The following is a 19,045-nucleotide window of genomic DNA, read 5'->3' on the forward strand; positions in this document are numbered from 1 at the left end:
CAGTAATTTTCTACAGCGTTTTTCCGTGATGCAATTTGATATGGGACACCTTCTAGTTACTCAGCACATTTTCTCTGAATAACTTGTCAAAACATATGATAACTGCTCAAAGATTATTGTCAAAACAAATCCACTTTGCAAAATACCTTTGCAACAAATACCACACAAGAGTTTTTTTTTTCGAAACAGCTCAAAGCACAATTCTCATAATAATTTCGTCCCACTTCAATGACAAATTTTGTTGTTTACATGTGTGATCAGTAGACGCTAAGGCTTGCTTCATTTAGAATCCGCAACCAATAAATTTATCTCGGAAGGGGGGCTTCGATGCCGCAAGGTTACACAGTCTGCTTTGACGACCAGGTAGTTGTGGGTTCGACTCTAGGTAGAATACAAGCCGTTCGATGTCAACGGACTTAAATATGGTTCAAGTCTTGAGCTCCCATTTAAAAGAATCATGTCACTTACTCTCAATAGTGATAATGCTGATAATAGAAGTGTGAAATACAGCAAACACTCGGGCGAAATAACAAATGATCAATGTTTCTGGTTGCAGTGATGAGTCCATACAGAAAAAAAGATTTATCTCGGAATTGGTTTGACTTAAGAAACATGTTTAGTAGTCAAAATGAAGGTATTTTGTTGTACTCTTCTCTGTGTCTTAATAAACGATAGAACTCGCTTTTTGAGGCACATTTGCTTGTATACCGTTGAGTCCATCGTTTTGTTCGTGATAAAGACCTTGGTTTCCCGTCCACAGCGGCAGCTTCCTCGCCAAATCATTGATTTCCGTGCAAATTTATCAACCAAAATAAACTTGAACTTGACGGGGACATCACCACGTGCTTTGGCGAGATAAAATCCATCCAGTTCCTCCGAGCAGTACTAAAGTTCTGTCCAGTTAGAATCCGGATTGCGTTGCAGCGGCACGTGCTCGCTGCAAGAATTCTTTTACAGCGGTTTGTTTACCTAGGTGCCCACTTTCTGTGGTATAAATTATTGGCTTTTGTGGACAAATTTGCCAAAAATCGGACGATTTAGCGAGGGACACGCAGCTGCGGAGCAAAAACCAAAATGTTCATGACGATTGAGATAATGGACTCGAAGAACACGGAAGAATGTCTCAAATCGCCTACTACCTTTCATCGAAGCCAATGAAGGTTCCGTTAAGCTTTGATCAGATTTGGCGAGTTGCCACTACAGCCGGGAAGTCATCCAGTGGTACCGCGATAATAACGTAGAATTAATCGACCCGCAGTTCCGACCCATCGAGAGATTTTGGGCAATAATGAGGCGAAAGCTTAAGAAAAGTGGAAAAACGGCTCGGGACGCGACTCAGATGACCAAAATGTTGAACAAATGGAAAAATAAATGGAAGAATAACGATGAAGTTTATCACCCACACTTAACATTTGATTGTGGCCATAATACCATACCATAATACTCACTTACCTAACAACGGAGCAGGTTAAGATTATGTTTCTAATATTCAAATGGTTGATTCGATGCTCACCTTCGGCAGGTTATTAACAGGTTTCAAACTTTTCCGCTGGTTGAATTATTAATATTTCAACAATAACACATTGGGCTGCACTAAGGTTGATTTATTGGATAACATAATAAATAATAACAATATATTACTGCTGGACGGACACTTAGTTTTCACTTTCATTCCACAGTGTCACCAAGCGGGAAGAAAATCTCCACAGAAAGCCGCATGGAGCTGGCAAATCAATGGTGCCAGCGCAAGGCCAAAAGTGCCTGTTCTAGGAAGATGCTGTACAAACGACTTCCGATATTGCGATGGCTTCCCAGGTAGGTAGCTTTGGGCTGATTTAATGCATATTGTACATGCAATCGTATACAACGTGTTGCGGTTTCGCTATAAACGGTTTTTTTCCTACTCCTAATAGCTACAATGCGACAGATGCGGTTGGGGATTTAGTTGCGGGAATTACCGTCGGTCTTACCGTAATTCCTCAAGCACTAGCCTATTCCGGTATCGCCGGGCTTCCAGCAGCAGTAAGTATAATTTTAATTGTATTGAAACCAAGATTGCGGTTCTTTTCTAACCTGAACGGGTGAATCACATGATTTTTTAATGATCTGTTTTAGTGAGCGACACCGGATAGAATATTATTTTAAAAGTTCGTTAGTGTGATTCCACTAACCTCTTTCTTTCTTTCTTTCGCAGTACGGTTTGTATGGTTCCTTCCTGGGTTGCATCGTTTACATCCTACTTGGCAGCTGCAAGGATGTACCGATGGGTCCAACAGCTATCGCGTCCTTGCTCACTTACCAAACGGCTCGAGGCAACGTTTCTAAGGCGATTGTCCTGTGCTTTTTAACGGGCGTCATCGAGCTAGTCATGGGATTGTTCGGGTTGGGATTCTTGGTGGACTTTGTGTCTGGGCCAGTTTCTTCCGGATTCACCTCAGCTGTATCACTGATTATTGTCACGTCCCAGATTAAAGACGTGCTCGGGATAACTGCGAAGGGTAGCACCTTCTTGGAAATTTGGCAGTCCATTTTTGGTGATATTCACAACATAAAAGCTTGGGACACGGTGCTGGGCATAACGTGCATTGCTGTGTTGTTAATTATGAGAGTAAGTTTATTTTGTATTTTTTTCCAAAAATGTATCTTTAATAACCGTTGTTTCTTACTGAACAGATCGTTGCTGGTCTCAAGGTGGGCCCAGAAGATGATGAGTTGAAGTCGAAGAAGCATAAAATCATCAATAAGATTATGTGGTTGATTGGGACTTCCCGTAACGCGATCCTGGTGGTGGTGTGCGGTGCCATTGGTTATGTCTTCCAGTCTTCGGCAGCAACGCCGTTCAAATTGATTGGAGATATCCCGCCAGGGATGCCGTCTGTTGAGGTGCCACCCTTCTCCCTAAGTGCCAATCAATCATCCAGCGGCAGGGAGGAATCTTTCTCCGAAGTAATCTCTAGTCTAGGATCAGGATTGATCGTTATTCCACTGATCGCTCTTATGGAAAATATTGCCATCTGTAAAGCATTCTGTAAGTGTCAATTTTTCTCTTTTGGAGAAATAGACTGATTCATCTTTTTCTAATTCTACAGCCAATGGTAAACCGGTTGATGCCACGCAAGAATTGATTGCGATTGGGGTGGCGAACATTGCCAACTCTTTCGTGCAGGGATTCCCTGGAACAGGATCACTAAGCCGCAGTGCCGTTAACAATGCGTCCGGTGTTCGAACGCCACTTGGAAATATTTACACCGGAGCCCTTGTGGTGCTTTCGCTGCTGTTCTTCACACCGTACTTTTCCTACATTCCAAAGGCCACACTGGCCGCCATTATTATTGCCGCCGTCGTCTTCATGGTTGAGGTGAAGGTTGTTAAACCTATGTGGCGAACCAAAAGTAAGCATCCTCTCTCAGCATGGTAATATTTGGGTTATATAATATTTCCAAATATTTTGCAGAAAGCGACTTGATTCCTGGTTTGGGCACGTTCATTGCTTGTCTGGCACTACCGCTGGAAATTGGAATCCTTCTTGGAGTAGGACTTAACGTCGTTTTCATATTATACCATGCTGCAAGACCGAAGATATCCGTTGAACGGCTAACGGTAAATTGGATGAGTCATTAATAAACATTTTTTAAATAAATGTTGCTCAATTTTACAGAGTCCCGCCGGAACTGAATATCTGATCATCACTCCCGATCGATGCCTCATCTTCCCGTCTGTGGATTACGTGCGTAATTTGGTCACGAAACATTCGATCCGGCAATCGCTTCCGGTAGTGATTGATTGCTCGCATGTGTACGGTGCTGATTACACGGCGGCTACGGTTATTGACAGCATCACCCAGGATTTCGCTAAACGTGATCAGCCGCTGTTCTTCTATAACCTTAAACCTAGTGTTTGCGCAGTGTTCGAGGGTCTATCGCCGGTGGATTTCATAGTTTATTACAGAGAGGAAGATCTAGATCTGCTGATGAAGGAACGTGCCTACAAACCTAAGCAAGTGCTCAGTGCATAAGGGGCTACATGAATCAGGTACTACCGGCAGTATTGAAAGGCGGATGTTCCAGAGAACTGGTTGGTTTTGTGGAAGCATTTTTTTGTATATAAAAATTTGGTATGATAGTGCAGATTGCTTCCTCCGAACGGATTAACAACCGTCATTTCAAGTGCACACACCAATGACGGGTTTTACGTTCTAAGTCCCTAACATTACTAATTATTACGTATACATACTTGTACCAGAAAGATACAAACATACGAAAAGTAGTATTTTCTATTGAAGAGGAGCTTATGTTCCATTATTCGTTACAGTTTTATTGTCGGTGTGGTATCTTGTTGCAAAAAAAATCAGGAAATTCAAGAAAAATAAGGTTCCAAGTATTGGAACTATTTACTTATTTATTCATTTAGTAAACTAGTTATTCTAGTGTCATTGACCGTAACATTAACTTTTTTCTGAAAATGCACGAATGCTACTTAATCTTTGTTTATCGTTATTTTCAAAATTGTATTCCACAAATCAAAATGCCAATATTTGTAAGGAATTCACGTCATCAGGCTTGCAGATTAGGTGATTTTGAATCAGACAATCTTATTTTACGCAAGAACCAACACTGCTAGTTTTCGGTATCCTCAAAATTTTATTAAATCATAGTTGAGAATAATCAAATTTCCAAGCCATATTGTGTAATGTAGGATATTTGAGCATTGTTAAGATAATAATCTATTTTACAGAAAAAAAGAATATTTTAAAACTAGTATTCTAGGCGTTTATGTATTTTATATATTATGTAGGTAAAAACATCTTATTTATTGATGATGACGTTATTCTGTGATAAGGTTGAACATCATCAATAAACACATAGTACCATGAGAATTGGTATTTACTGTACTGATGACATTCTGTTGTTTTTTCTCAAGGTTGTTTATTCACGCAAGCCCAAATGTGGACCATCGTTTCCCTAAAAATTGAATCTACACACTTAGATTTTATTGCCGAGAACTCAACAGCTAGATAAATTCAGCGAAATGTTCTACAAGTTTTCGGCAGAATTTTCAAGAACTTCGGCAAACGAAACTAAATATCTGCTGGTTTACGGTGGATCGATATATTTGCTGAATGTTCGTCGAAATTTATTGCTGACATTTGTTAAAAAATTCGCCGAGCTCCATCAGCTGTTGGGAAGTTTGCCGAGATAAATTAAGTGTGTACTATTGGTCGTTTGGTCTTTAGTAGCTAGCTTCTTAGTTGTTCTCATTACGTCGAAAATACCGTTGGATGTTGTGAACAGTGTGTTGGTTGATTTGATATCAACACACCTTAATGCAGTTGTTTCCAATCGGTGGCCCGTGGCCGGTAAGTTTGAGTAAGTAAGTAAGGTGGTAAGTAAGAGGACCAAAACGTGAAAAAATTAGACTTGCAGCACGATATGAGACTGAAAAACGCAGCAAAACTTCTATTTGAAATTCTTTTGGGGGCTTTCGCGGCTCTTTGTGTTTAGTGAAAGGGGCCGCGGAGCCAAATAGGTTGGGAGCCACTGCCTTAATGCATTTTTTCAAGTCATTTATGGTGGCAAACTGACGTCTATTTGCATGATACTTAGAAGGTAGTATGCTTCAGAGTCTTTGAGTCGGAGGTTTTAAATCGGAATGGAATCCGGACTACAAGTCGGCCATTCAAGAACGGGCATCTGCTGATCCACAAATAATACCTTTGAAAACTGAAAAGGAGGTCCCCATAAACTGTTTGGCCTTCAGGCCACAACACCTCGAAATTTGGCCCTGACTGAGATTCATAAAAAAAATGCAGCCCATAGGGGAACTGCTCCATTGTTCATCTCAGTCCCTATATACATCTCATAAAACATGGAAACACAATGGAAAACAGGAAAAAACGCGTATTTTCTAACTAAACCAATCTGCTAATCCATGGAATGGATTCTTCTTAGTTCATTTTAGACTTCTCATAAAGTAGAATTCCCAAAAACTCACTTGAAAGCTCTAAATTTGATATTATAGTCGGGCATCTGCACTCGAAAACTCATTAAATTCAATCATTTACCTTAGAAAACACCATCCGCGCATTGTTCTATACGGCTACAACGGGACTCGTTCAGCAGCCAACCAAAGGTTTTTTCATCACTAGCGGACCACTTTTTATTTTAATCACTAAACAAAATCATTCACTACACTAAGATTACTTTAATCTTTCAAATGTTCACCTTAAATTTCCTAAAACAAGCTTGAATTAGCAGAGATATATGAGATGAATTTTTACAATTCCCAAATTTCAAATGTATGTATTTACATCTGTTTTCATTTCGTTGAAGAAAACGAAAGTTGCCAAATCAGTTTCTGTTAATACGAAAAAATCATACTGAAAATGTTAAATTATTCCGACATAAATCAACCGCACTGCAGTGGTTACCTAGGTTACCAATTTTGCTCGTAAACAACTACAGCGGATATTTAGGTAACCTACTACGACGGGCTGCGGCTACGTTCATTCATGATAATGTGTTTCATTCATGATTAACAGTGTGATGAATATGGGGGCGTCGTGAGATGAATAATTAAGCAGTGATTCAAGTTTTGAGATAGATATGGAAGCGTTGTGAAAAATGGTTTGTTTTACAAAATTCAGAATAAATCTAGCTAAGTTTACTAAACATACAATGCTGAACGATTCCATAAGAGCACGTAAGTGTATTTTGTTTATTTGTTCAATGATTTCGTGAAAATTTGGTGTTTAATCCGTGCAATCTTCGTGAATTTCCAGGCTCGAAAAGAAAACTGACCAAAAAAAAAAATACCTCTGAAGAAACCGGTCGAAATCGTAGTGGTGAATGATGACCAGTCAATCATGACGCATCACTTCGGCACGGTAAAACTGCAATCCGTCGTAAATGGTAAGTGTATTCCGTGTAGGGTTATCATTTCGTCGGAGTTAAAAATCAGGACAATTTATTTCCAGCAAAAATTTGTTTCTAAGCTATTGTTATTTTTTGAGGTATTTTGCATTTCAAAATACTCCAAAAGCCTCATATTTAACGTATTTCTCGAACGATTCAATTTTGCAACTTTGATTAATTACCTCAAAAAATGCAACACTAGTAAACTGTTTGAAATAAACTTAATTGTCAAAAAACGTTTAACGATTTCAACGACTAATTACTCTCATTAATAGCGAATTTCTTTATTCCACTGTGTGCGGGCAAAACTGCCGAGGAATAATGAAACGTCATCGCCATTTAAGACGCAAGTAAGAAAGAGATGCAAGATAATTGTTTACGAACCTAGCACGTGCGGTGCACAATGGTCGGAAAATTGAAATTTCCAGCCGAAATTTATTTTTTTGTGCCAAATTGTTGGTTTTCCACTGCAGATGATTATGACATATAAAAAAAGTTTTGTACTGACAAGGGGCTGTCTATAAACCACGTAAACTGAGGCAATTGTCTTGTGTTTTCGAATAAACGTAAATAACTCGTTAGTGGAACGAGTTAACCGATTACTGTTTTCAGCAAAGATGCACATAATAGTAAAACGCTTCTTATGGCTTTGAGAGTTAGTTCGCGATTTGTCCGCAGAGATGGCGCACGAATCTAACTTTTGATAGGATCATCCAAAAGATATGGTTTCTTCAGCAAAGTTGTAAATCTATTCAATTCAAACAAAACTACTGAAGACGAAACGATTTAGCAAATCTAAATTGTAGAGCCAAATGTTGATACAGTTTTCTATGGTATTGTTTGTAAGAAAAAAACTGTTTTAAAACGGTGTTTGATCAATTCAATGCAATCATTTATAACATTTTCTGTTCTAGGTTGTATGAACAAACTCACTTAATCGATATTATTAACTTCCTCGTATGACCTCGTATGATCCTTGCTATGGCATATGTTGATAAGTCAACATAAAACTCCAAAAAATTACGTAAAAAATTAAAAATTTTAAATTATCTTTTTCTACAAAAACGTAAATTTTACTCAAACAATTAACATATGTTTTAAACAATTTTACAATTTTTTTTTTAAATAATTTTTAATTATTCTAATAATTTCCCGTTTTTTTTAGTGTGTTTTGAACCAAAGTGCTATAATATACAAAAAACTTTGTTGATAAATCACCCAAAAATTCAAAAATTGCAAAAAAATGGAAAATTTTTAATCATCTTTTTCTACCAAAACGCAAGTTTTCCGCAAACTTTTAATACATATTTTTGAAGGGCACAAGTAGGGCTCTCAGACACACTACAAGGTGCTGTGCTTAAACGTGCTTACATTCAATGTTTTTGATGGTCAAAATTAGGAAAATTACGCATATTTTCGATGTGGCCTGCGACTGACTCTGTAGGGTGGAAATCCATTACCCATCCTGTTTTAGGAAACTAATTAATTAAGCTTTCAATCATATGTGAACATACCATGATAGCTTTAGAAGGTTTTTATATATTCCGAAATATTCAGAAAAACTATTTTTCTCCGTTTCTGAAATAGGTAACTTTGAAGGCATTTTTCAACATGAACCGTTTTTTGTATCAAGATTTCATTCAAAAATTATGAAAATATTGATAAAATACTACAAAATCATGTGCTCAAAACATCCTGAATATGAAATTCGCATTTTGGTAATTTTGGCCACTCTTTTATATAGGGACCGTCTTATGTGCGGTGGTTGGGTTGGTGCGCTTCGGGCAGCACGGCAAGTCAAAACTAGGTCAAAATCGAGCGAATAAACAGAGGGGATTCACTGCTGTCAAATTCCATATATGTGTGCGTTATCGCAGATCAACTCTGGTCCATGACGTTTGTTGGTCCATGACGTTTGTAACCATGAACAATAACGGGGGCAAAATAACACAACACAACACATTCATGAAAGTTTTCCGTGGTTTCTCGCGTTTTGATAAAAAAACGTTCCAATTATATAATATTTCACATCGATCAATTTCATGACTAAAAAGAACAAAAACCAAAACAAACGCCATGTTGCCAAATATGTTGGTTACACGATGTTTGACAGATAGATCCCCCCTGCGAATAAAGAAGGGTTTTGACAGCAGTTAGTGCGCTTCCAGGTCAAAACGAGGTGAGCTGGTGGAATAAAGAAATTCGCTTTAAGATTCAACCAAAGAAAAAAATCGTTCGAAATAAGTTCGTTTCTTCCTGGAGTCAAGATGAAAGTACTGAACAGTTTGCTTCCTTTTTGAATATCCGGCATAATTCAGAAAAATCAGGACAAATGCTAAAATATGGAAAATAAATCAGAACGCTCCAAATGGATCTCAAAATCAGGACATGTCCTGCTAAATCAGGACGGATGGTATCCCTAATTCCGTGCGTTGTTACAAATGTGCTATAGACCATCGCACGGTGACGTCACGCTCCTGAGTTTGACAGCTACTGGTAACTTTGTTTACCTCCGGGTGATGCAGTTTGGTTTTCAATTATAACAAATCTTTTCAATTGTGATCAAAATGCCTTTTGAATGTTGTACGTGAGGTGTCAGTACACTAAGAACAATGATAAATTGAGCAGCATTTCCCCTACGCGCAGAATTGCTCTATCAGAAAAAAGCACAAAATCCAAAACGTAAACAAAGTTACCACTAACTGTCAGAAAAGTGAGTTTAAAGAGATTTGGTGAGATAGTCTATACGTTCCGTCGCTTCGGTTCAATCTTTTCTCCGTAGTGAACGTTAAAAAGCGAGGAATGCGCGTAGTGTTTAAAGGTGGTCGGGCGAAACAAGACTTTCCAAACGTTCTGTCGGAAAACAGGGATTTAAATCCAGTGGACAGTTCCATATACATACTCCTGAGCTCACTTACCAATGCGGTTGGTTCGGATAAGACGCTTTCGGAGCTCTGGGAAGATAAGCGACCGGACGTATTCAGACTTGGGAATGATTCGGATGTGCTGTCTACGTGCACGTTCCCCAGGAGCGTCGTAAGAAGTTAGACGTGAAGGCCTCTTTTATGCCTTCAGAATCTACCGGAATCGATGGCGGAGCTGTGGAAGATAAAAGGTTGGAAGCAAGTCATGCAAGAAGAGGCACATTCGTTGGCAAAAAATGAAACATAGGCTCTGGTGAAGCTGCCGAAAGGCTGTTTCGTGTCAATGGGTTTTTCAAATGAAGCAAACCGATGAGAACGAGACAACGTTGTACAAGGCGAGTTTGGTCGTCAGACGTTTTAGCCAGAAGCACGGGTTCGGCTATAGCAAAACTTACTCTCCCGTTGCTCGAATGGACATGTTGCGTGCGGTCCTGGCCCTGGCGAACTACGAAGGAAAGACCGTCCATCAAATGGACGTCAAGACGGCGTTTCTCAATGATCTTTGCGAGGAAATCTATATGCATCTGCCGAAGGAGTTCAGTGAGGGGAACGGCCTCGTGTGCCGGTTGAGTAAGTCCCTTTACGGGCTGAAGCAGGCGGCAAGGCGGTGGAAAGACGTATGGGTTTACGTATGGGTTTCGTGAGAAGCCATAACGACCTTTGTTTGTACAACCGTGGATCAGGAGGGAAGCAAGTCATCCTAGTTATCTACGTCGATGATGTACTTATTGCTAGTACGTTGGAGGAGTTCGTCGGTACAATGGAGGGCTGTCTCTCAGCCGAGTTCAAAATGACAGACGTTAGCGAAGTTAAAAATTTCCTCGGTATGCGGGTCAGCCAACAGTTTCAGATGCAGGACGGACAATCGCAACGCCGATGGAACATCGGCTGAAGCTTCGGAAAGGGGGCGAAATCGAAGAAAACCGACAAACTATAGCGCGAGCTGGTTGGCAGCTTCATGTATGTCGCATTGACAGTGTCTCTCTCGTCCAAAAAGGCCGAGCTAGTCGCGCTTTGTGCAGCTACTTGTCACGTTTATTGGATGGTCAGAATGCTTCAAGATCTCGGATTCAAGCCAGTGGGTACGATCACCTACCATGAGGACAACCAGCCAACAATTAAGATTGCATCGAACTCGAAGGATTCCGGACGTGTGAAGCAACTGGATGTTAAGCGCTTTTTCGTTCGGGAACTGTTAGATGCTAATCTGATTCGGGTCGACTATGTCTCAACGTCGATGCAACAGGCAGACTTTCTCACCAAGAGCCTTTCATGAGTGCCTTGGACTAGCAGATTGCAGCGTTTGAGCAGGCGTGATAAGTATATTAACCTCGACACAAGCTCTACATTATCTATGTCACTGTTTGGACCCCATCTAACATAATGCTCATGCAACTGTCATTACGCAGTTCCATTTTGCTATTTCCTTCTCCCTTTCCGAATAAAACTTTGATTGTTAAACACGTGATTTGTTCTCTCTTAAAAGCTATCGTGTCCTTTTTTGTTTGGTTCGATCCGGAAGTTCATCTGCCGGATTATTTTATCTAGTGGGATGAGTTTGGATGGAAAAAATCTAGTAAGACCAATATGCGTAGAAAATCATCGAAGGGACAATCAGACTCGGTATTGTTTTTGAAGATTTTTGAACAACGTTATTTTTAAACGTTTCTCAAAAATATACATGAACTTCGACTCTCTGGTGATAAAAACGAAAATCGACTAGTAACATGGGAGAACTATGCGTATAGCGGCAGTTCAGCTTTTCTTAGTTTTCTTGCTCAATAACTTGAGAAAAATAGTAAAATTCTTTTTCTAGTTTGGTTTTAGCTTAAAGCCTCCGCCTATATTTACTTCTTTACTAATTTTAAATCATAAGGTCGGCTCTATTATCGTTAGGTTTGTCTAATTATCGTCCAGGGGGTTAATGAAGTCACCAAGAACTAATCTTTTGCAGGATTTTGGTATTTCTCATACTAAAGCTCATCCTTAAATTTTCACCCCTAAAAGACTACATAAACATAAACGATTTTTTGTGTTATCTTTTGCCACCTCCAACTGTTTTTGTGAAAATCTGAGACCCCCAGTACATGTGAGCGGGAACGAAAATTGCTCTCTCTCTCTCTGCGTACTAGTGATAGTTTGTGATTATTATCATGATCAATCGATTTCGGAAACGGAAGCATTACCCAGTCCATTTACCATTCTAAAATAGAATCCATGACTTATAATAAACGTGTTTAGAACAAATTTCTTTAGAGCAAAATCAGTAAGCACTAGGAGTTTCTGCAGCGTGCGGTTTCTGGACAATGTTCGGTGAACAACTTTCACTAATAAAACTTTATCTGCTATCTTTATTCACTAAATCAACGTATCCTCCGACCGGATATACTCTCCTATGTCCGCTTGATGAAAGCAGACCGTCACTAGTGGATCTGCAAGTTTACAATCTGTAGTTGATTTGGCCGCCACTCCGAATCCAAGAGGTGTATCATTCATGGACATCACAATGACGCCCTGGTACATAGGTGTGTTCTCTGTGATACGTCCCAGCCCGGACTTCGCCACATGATTTCCGTATAAGAATTGTTGCTCTGCAGCCGGTTTTACCCATATCTTATACTGTGCGTATGGCGCCAGGTAGCTGAGAGCGGTTATATGTAAGATGAATTTGTTACCTTTCGTAAACTTTCCGAAACAGGTACCGGCAGACACAAGCTCATTCTGCTTCAGTCCTTCCGCTAGCTTTATGATTTTTTCAGACATGTAATATACGCGGGAGTTCATCTCCCGAAAGCAGTAGGTTCCATCGGCGCGATCAATTAACAGTTTGACGTTGGAACCGATGCTACAAAAAAGTTACTTCAATAAGAAAACTAGTTTACGAAACTGGCTATTATATACTTACTATTTCGAGAGTTTTTCGAATAGAATTTTTGTCCGTTCCTCTGATAATCGCTTCATTTTGGTAATATTTACAGTTTCAAACTAACAAGCATGTTTCTTTGAAGTGAGATTGTAAGCGAAACGCACATTGTTTACTTCGGCGAGTTATTTGACAGATGAAGATAATGTGTGCAAGGGGCGCACAGGTGGTTTAAATTACATTTCATAAATATACGGGTGAAATTGGTTTCATAATTACAGCAGGTTCGGCATATATTTCGAGCAGTATCAATAAAAAAATTAGAAATTCGTATATAACTAATACGGCCCAAAAGCTATACTAGTTTTCAGAAATTATTCGAAAAAGTTGCGTTTTATGAACAAAACGTGCAGTTTTTTATTCTTCGTTTTAAAAATCGAAGGATAATAATAAACATTTTTTAAAAATGACGTTTTGCTCAAAAAATTGCACTCATTCAACTGATACATAAACATCAGAATTTAAAGGCCCAATTGGGTTGTTAAGCTTTATACAGGTCGGACTCGATTATCCGGAGTTTTGAAAAACATTTCGCTCCGGATAATCGAATCTTCCGGATAATCGAGCCAATTTTTATTTTTTAATTTTAAATATCTCTCATTTAGACAAGTGAGTTTTCTATCATAGTATGTTGTGTCATACATGTGCCGACGAAATAAATTAAAAATTGTCATTAGACTGTTTTTCGGTATTTGTTATACATTGTTTTATTATCTTAAATAGCAAGAAGAGTTGAGGTGTTACATATACAAAACCTGTTCAATTTTGAAAACACTCATGATTTTTTTTCGTAAGTGATCTATAACGACCTAGACGCTCGATATGGCCACTAATCGGCTACTTTGTGGATTTCAAATCGTTATTGATATTGCTTGATGAGTTTTGGTTCAATAATCCAGGAGTATCCGGAACACCACCGAAACAGGCTAGCTTCTGGTTCTAAGTACTACATAATGGCCATTATATTACAGAAAAATGTTCCGGCCATAAATTCATAATCGGTTGACCAATAGTGGTTGTCCTCAGCGGCAACTAAAAACCATAATACCTTGCTTTTGGGGGTTGTTGAGTAAAAATTGGTTGAAGGAACGACGAGAAAACTGCTAAAAACGAACTAACTAAACAGAACGGGGCATTTTTGTTACAATTTTGAACAACCCCGAAACTCCCAATGACCCGGAGACAAAAGTACATAATAGAAATACAGAAGAAAAAATACTCCGGATAATCGAGCCATTTTCTCCGGATAATCGAGCCCCGGATAACCGGGCCCCCGGATAATCGAGTCTCCGGATAATCGAGTCCGACCTGTATATATACACGTTTTCATATCATTTAAAAGAGCTGCATTTTCTAATCTAGAAAATCTATAACGAGCGTCTTAGCAGAGTGATTGAGATCAATCAAAGAAATAGTTATCGGTTTCCGTTATACTCTACTAAATTTTTTGGAAATAAATATTGAAATTCAGTCCGCAAATATATATTTCGACTGTGACGTACAGTCTTCCTCAGTGCTTATGTGGACTGGTAAAGAGCAAAGCGTAAATCCTGTTTTTTTATTTGTAGTAGGTAAAAATGAAAATTTAGCACCCTTAATTGGAGTTAGGTAGGGAATTATGCGGTCGATTGTTTACCGTACCATGTCTGGGGTTTTTGGGAAGCAGATTGAATAGCCATGAGGGGTGATTACCTGCGTCTTTATTGAGAAGCGTGCATGAGTGTTCTTTATAAATTTCTAAACTTTCAGCTACGTCTAATTTCCATAAATTATTAACGGGGCGGAGGAGGTGAATGTTATCCGAAGTTAGGGGATGTTCCTCGTTAAAAATATGTTCAGCCACTTTTGATTTGAAATGGTGTGGTGGGGCATTTGTTGAAACTTTACTTGCTTTGGTCACTTCTGCGAAATGTTCTTTGAAACGTATCAATAGGTTACGTTTAGTTTGTCCGATGTAAACCATGTCACAGTGACTGCATGCAATTTTATAAATTCCAGCTTTGTTCAGGGTATCAATAGGGTCTTTGGTAGACCCTAATTTTGTTTTGAGTTGGGTATTTCTACTAGTGTAGACAATATCCATCCCAAATTTTCTAAATTTTGAACGAATGGGCGTGTCAAGTTAACGTCATATTCAACGGCTACCCTTTTCAGATCTTCTGTTCTTGGGGTGAGTGTTGTAAAAGATTTCCGAATTTGAGCACGCTTCTTTTTATCGACAATGGCTTGAATGATACTTTCATTGTAGCCATTAAGTTTAGCAATTTCGAAAATATATTCCAGTTCCTTTTGCTTGGCTACTTCACTTAGAGGTAAAGTTTCCATGCGGTGGATCATGTGATGGAAGGATGCCATTTTATGCTGGAAGGGATGGTTTGAAGTGTTAGGTATTACCCGTTTTGTATTCGTGGGTTTCCGATAAATTTCAAATTCCAAGTCCGTAGACTTTCTGACTACAACGACGTCCAAGAAAGGGAGTCTGTTGTTAAGTTCTTTTTCAATTGTGAAGTTTATATTTTTATGGGTATTATTAAGGGATATGAAAAAAGTTTCAAGATCCGCCCTTTTCAAAATACAAAAAATATCATCCACATACCTCCACCATCGAATCGGTAAGATGTTCCTCTTCTCTAATGTACTTTCTATATTTGCCATGAAGAGCTCACATAGAAAGGGAGAAAGAGGATTCCCCATTGGTGCCCCTTTAGTCTGTTTGTAAAATTTACCACGAAATGTGAAGTAGTTTTCTTTCATGCAAAGGCGTGAAAGTTTCAACAAACTGTCAACTTTCTTTTTCCAAGTATTATCAAAATATTGGGAAAGAAGCCAGTCCTCTAAAAGGTTTAAGGTTTCATTCACTGGAACGCTAGGAAATAAGGCCGTAACGTCAAATGAAACCATTATCTCATCAGATTGGATGTTACCCGAGGATCTTAAATTTTCAACGAAATCTCCGGTGCTCTTTACTGATCGACTTGGAAATTTATGGGGCATGGCTTGAAATTCTTTTACCAGCCATTTAGCCAATTTTTCTGTGGGAGCCCCTACCGCTGAGATAATTTCTCTCATTTCATTTCCAGGTTTGTGAATTTTGGGGAGACCCTTTATTCTTGGAAGAACTGGATTTGAAACACGAAGATTTTGTAACGCATTACCCAAAACGGGTTTGCATTCTTTTAATGTATTTTCTACACGTTTTACCATATCAGCAAGAGGATTGAGTCGCAGTTGCCAATATGGACCTTTATCAATTTTTTGGGTTATTTGTTCATCATAGTCAGACTTGTCCATGATGACGGTTTTGTTCCCCTTATCTGCTTTTAAATAGAAAACAGGTTTTTTACGTAATTCCTCAACTGTCTTTAAATCAGACGAATTTTCATGACGTGGCAGTGTCTTAGTAATTTTTGAAAAAATTTGGCGTACTTCACCAGTTTGTTCTGTGGAAAGTTTACAACTGTTCATCCCAGCTTCTATATCGATGATCGATTGTTCAATATTGGGTCGTGAAGGAATTGTGAAATTTAGGCCCATATTTAGAAGATTTTGCTGGGGTTGTGAAAACTCGTACGAAGACCTATTGACCACAAAGTCGTCAATGAGGTGTACTTTGGCTGTCTTTCTACTACTGTTATTTCGTAGAAGCAGTTGATTTAACTTTTTCAATCCCAATTTTCGTTTTCTTTCCCCTTCACACTTTTCGGCTACTTTAACTTTAATTAGAAAATTTTGAAATTCAAAAGGAAATTCTTTGGCAAGTTTTAAATGAAGTGAATAACATTCCAGAGTTGTGGAGCTAAGTTTACTATAAAGAAACTTGATGCTACTTTTCAAACACTCTCGTTCCATATGTTTCATAATGGAGGGGGCTATAGGACTTTTAACTTTTACTCTATGACTAGTGGGAGTGACATGATATTTCAAACAATTTTTAAGAAAGGAAATAGATTTGTGGATACCCGCAATGCTCTTTTTTAACTTTAAAAACCTATTTGGCTCATTTGGCTTGGATGCCATTGTCAAATCTAGAAAATCTATAACGAGCGTCTTAGCAGAGTGATTGAGATCAATCAAAGAAATAGTTATCGGTTTCCGTTATACTCTACTAAATTTTTTGGAAATAAATATTGAAATTCAGTCCGCAAATATATATTTCGACTGTGACGTACAGTCTTCCTCAGTGCTTATGTGGACTGGTAAAGAGCGAAGCGTAAATCCTGTTTTTTTATTTGTAGTAGGTAAAAATGAAAATTTAGCACCCTTAATTGGAGTTAGGTAGGGAATTATGCGGTCGATTGTTTACCGTACCATGTCTGGGGTTTTTGGGAAGCAGATTGAATAGCCATGAGGGGTGATTACCTGCGTCTTTATTGAGAAGCGTGCATGAGTGTTGTTTATAAATTTCTAAACTTTCAGCTACGTCTAATTTCCATAAATTATTAACGGGGCGGAGGAGGTGAATGTTATCCGAAGTTAGTGGATGTTCCTCGTTAAAAATATGTTCAGCCACTTTTGATTTGAAATGGTGTGGTGGGGCATTTGTTGAAACTTTACTTGCTTTGGTCACTTCTGCGAAATGTTCTTTGAAACGTATCAATAGGTTACGTTTAGTTTGTCCGATGTAAACCATGTCACAGTGACTGCATGCAATTTTATAAATTCCAGCTTTGTTCAGGGTATCAATAGGGTCTTTGGTAGACCCTAATTTTGTTTTGAGTTGGGTATTTCTACTAGTGTAGACAATATCCATCCCAAATTTTCTAAATTTTGAACGAAGTGGGCGTGTCAAGTTAACGTCATATTCAACGGCTACCCTTTTCAGATCTTCTGTTATTGGGGTGAGTGTTGTAAAAGATTTCCGAATTTGAGCACGCTTCTTTTTATCGACAATGGCTTGAATGATACTTGCATTGTAGCCATTAAGTTTAGCAATTTCGAAAATATATTCCAGTTCCTTTTGCTTGGCTACTTCACTTAGAGGTAAAGTTTCCATGCGGTGGATCATGTGATGGAAGGATGCCATTTTATGCTGGAAGGGATGGTTTGAAGTGTTAGGTATTACCCGTTTTGTATTCGTGGGTTTCCGATAAATTTCAAATTCCAAGTCCGTAGAGTTTCTGACTACAACGACGTCCAAGAAAGGGAGTCTGTTGTTAAGTTCTTTTTCAATTGTGAAGTTTATATTTTTATGGGTATTATTAAGGGATATGAAAAAAGTTTCAAGATCCGCCCTTTTCAAAATACAAAAAATATCATCCACATACCTCCACCATCGAATCGGTAAGATGTTCCTCTTCTCTAATGTACTTTCTATATTTGCCATGAAGAGCTCACATAGAAAGGGAGAAAGAGGATTCCCCATTGGTGCCCCTTTAGTCTGTTTGTAAAATTTACCACGAAATGTGAAGTAGTTTTCTTTCATGCAAAGGCGTGAAAGTTTCAACAAACTGTCAACTTTCTTTTTCCAAGTATTATCAAAATATTGGAAAAGAAGCCAGTCCTCTAAAAGGTTTAAGGTTTTTACCTACTACAAATAAAAAAACAGGATTTACGCTTTGCTCTTTACCAGTCCACATAAGCACTGAGGAAGACTGTACGTCACAGTCGAAATATATATTTGCGGACTGAATTTCAATATTTATTTCCAAAAAATTTAGTAGAGTATAACGGAAACCGATAACTATTTCTTTGATTGATGCATTTTCTAAGTAAAACGTGGTTTTCAAAAAATTCTATCGTTGTCCTGCAATTTTTGATTCACGAATTTAAACTGCTCGAAATCATTACAATGACAGTTTGCCCATATACTAATTGTCATTGTAGTGATTTGAAGCGATTTTCATTCTTCATTTAAAAATCGAAGGACAATGATATACAATTTAAAAAAATCACATTTTGCTCAGAAAACTACACTTTTTTACCTGATATAAAAATCAGAAATCCGTGAATAGCTAAACAACCCAGTTGCTATACTGCCGCTCATAGCAAGTCCGTCCCATTTGCGTTTTGGTGCTGACGAGAAAACAGCAATTGAAAATCGTAACGCTTTAGGTGAAAATTTGAACTCAAATGTTTTTTCAATCAAGACCATCAACAGAATTTAGTACTGCAATGACAATCTAACACTTTTGCATCATAGAACTTGCATAAACACCGAAATTTGATTTAAATTCGGTGAAAATCATAAGCTGGGACCCACATGCGATTACTTTCACGGTACGTAGCCAGAATGATAGCAAGTCAGTCCCATAACCAGCTACGACCGGTGATGAAAAACAAACTACCGC

General features: G+C 38.5%; 2 protein-coding genes across 5 annotated transcripts in view; one reads left to right on the top strand and one right to left on the bottom strand.

The window, feature by feature from the left end:
• Positions 1 to 4,871, top strand: part of LOC129719028 (sodium-independent sulfate anion transporter) — a 90,901-nt gene extending 86,030 nt beyond the window's left edge. For all 4 annotated transcript variants that reach the window (XM_055670361.1, XM_055670360.1, XM_055670362.1 and 1 more), the window contains exons 3-9: positions 1,680 to 1,815; positions 1,914 to 2,022; positions 2,195 to 2,608; positions 2,674 to 3,028; positions 3,090 to 3,392; positions 3,455 to 3,600; positions 3,659 to 4,871. In XM_055670361.1, the coding sequence (XP_055526336.1) occupies positions 1,680 to 1,815; positions 1,914 to 2,022; positions 2,195 to 2,608; positions 2,674 to 3,028; positions 3,090 to 3,392; positions 3,455 to 3,600; positions 3,659 to 4,015 (1,820 nt within the window). In that variant the 3' untranslated portion in view covers positions 4,016 to 4,871. The remainder of the gene's footprint in view (positions 1 to 1,679; positions 1,816 to 1,913; positions 2,023 to 2,194; positions 2,609 to 2,673; positions 3,029 to 3,089; positions 3,393 to 3,454; positions 3,601 to 3,658) is intronic.
• Positions 4,872 to 12,171: 7,300 nt separating this feature from the next.
• On the bottom strand, positions 12,172 to 12,881 carry LOC129719042 (60S ribosome subunit biogenesis protein NIP7 homolog). Its single transcript, XM_055670393.1, has 2 exons — positions 12,741 to 12,881; positions 12,172 to 12,680 (listed from the first exon to the last, which is right to left on the bottom strand). Exons 1-2 carry the CDS (start codon positions 12,794 to 12,796, stop codon positions 12,194 to 12,196), a joined length of 543 nt encoding a protein of 180 aa, XP_055526368.1. The 5' UTR covers positions 12,797 to 12,881; the 3' UTR covers positions 12,172 to 12,193.
• Positions 12,882 to 19,045: the final 6,164 nt, after the last annotated feature.

This window comes from Wyeomyia smithii, chromosome 1 (assembly GCF_029784165.1).
Source record: "Wyeomyia smithii strain HCP4-BCI-WySm-NY-G18 chromosome 1, ASM2978416v1, whole genome shotgun sequence".
Classification (NCBI taxonomy): domain Eukaryota; kingdom Metazoa; phylum Arthropoda; class Insecta; order Diptera; family Culicidae; genus Wyeomyia; species Wyeomyia smithii.

Excerpts from the sequence above, each read along its gene's own strand:
- LOC129719042 (XM_055670393.1), bottom strand. The coding sequence starts at position 12,796 with ATGAAGCGATTATCAGAGGAACGGACAAAAATTCTATTCGAAAAACTC. Across the intron at positions 12,681-12,740 it reads TTCGAAAAACTCTCGAAATA|CATCGGTTCCAACGTCAAAC; the intron begins GTAAGTATATAA and ends ACTTTTTTGTAG.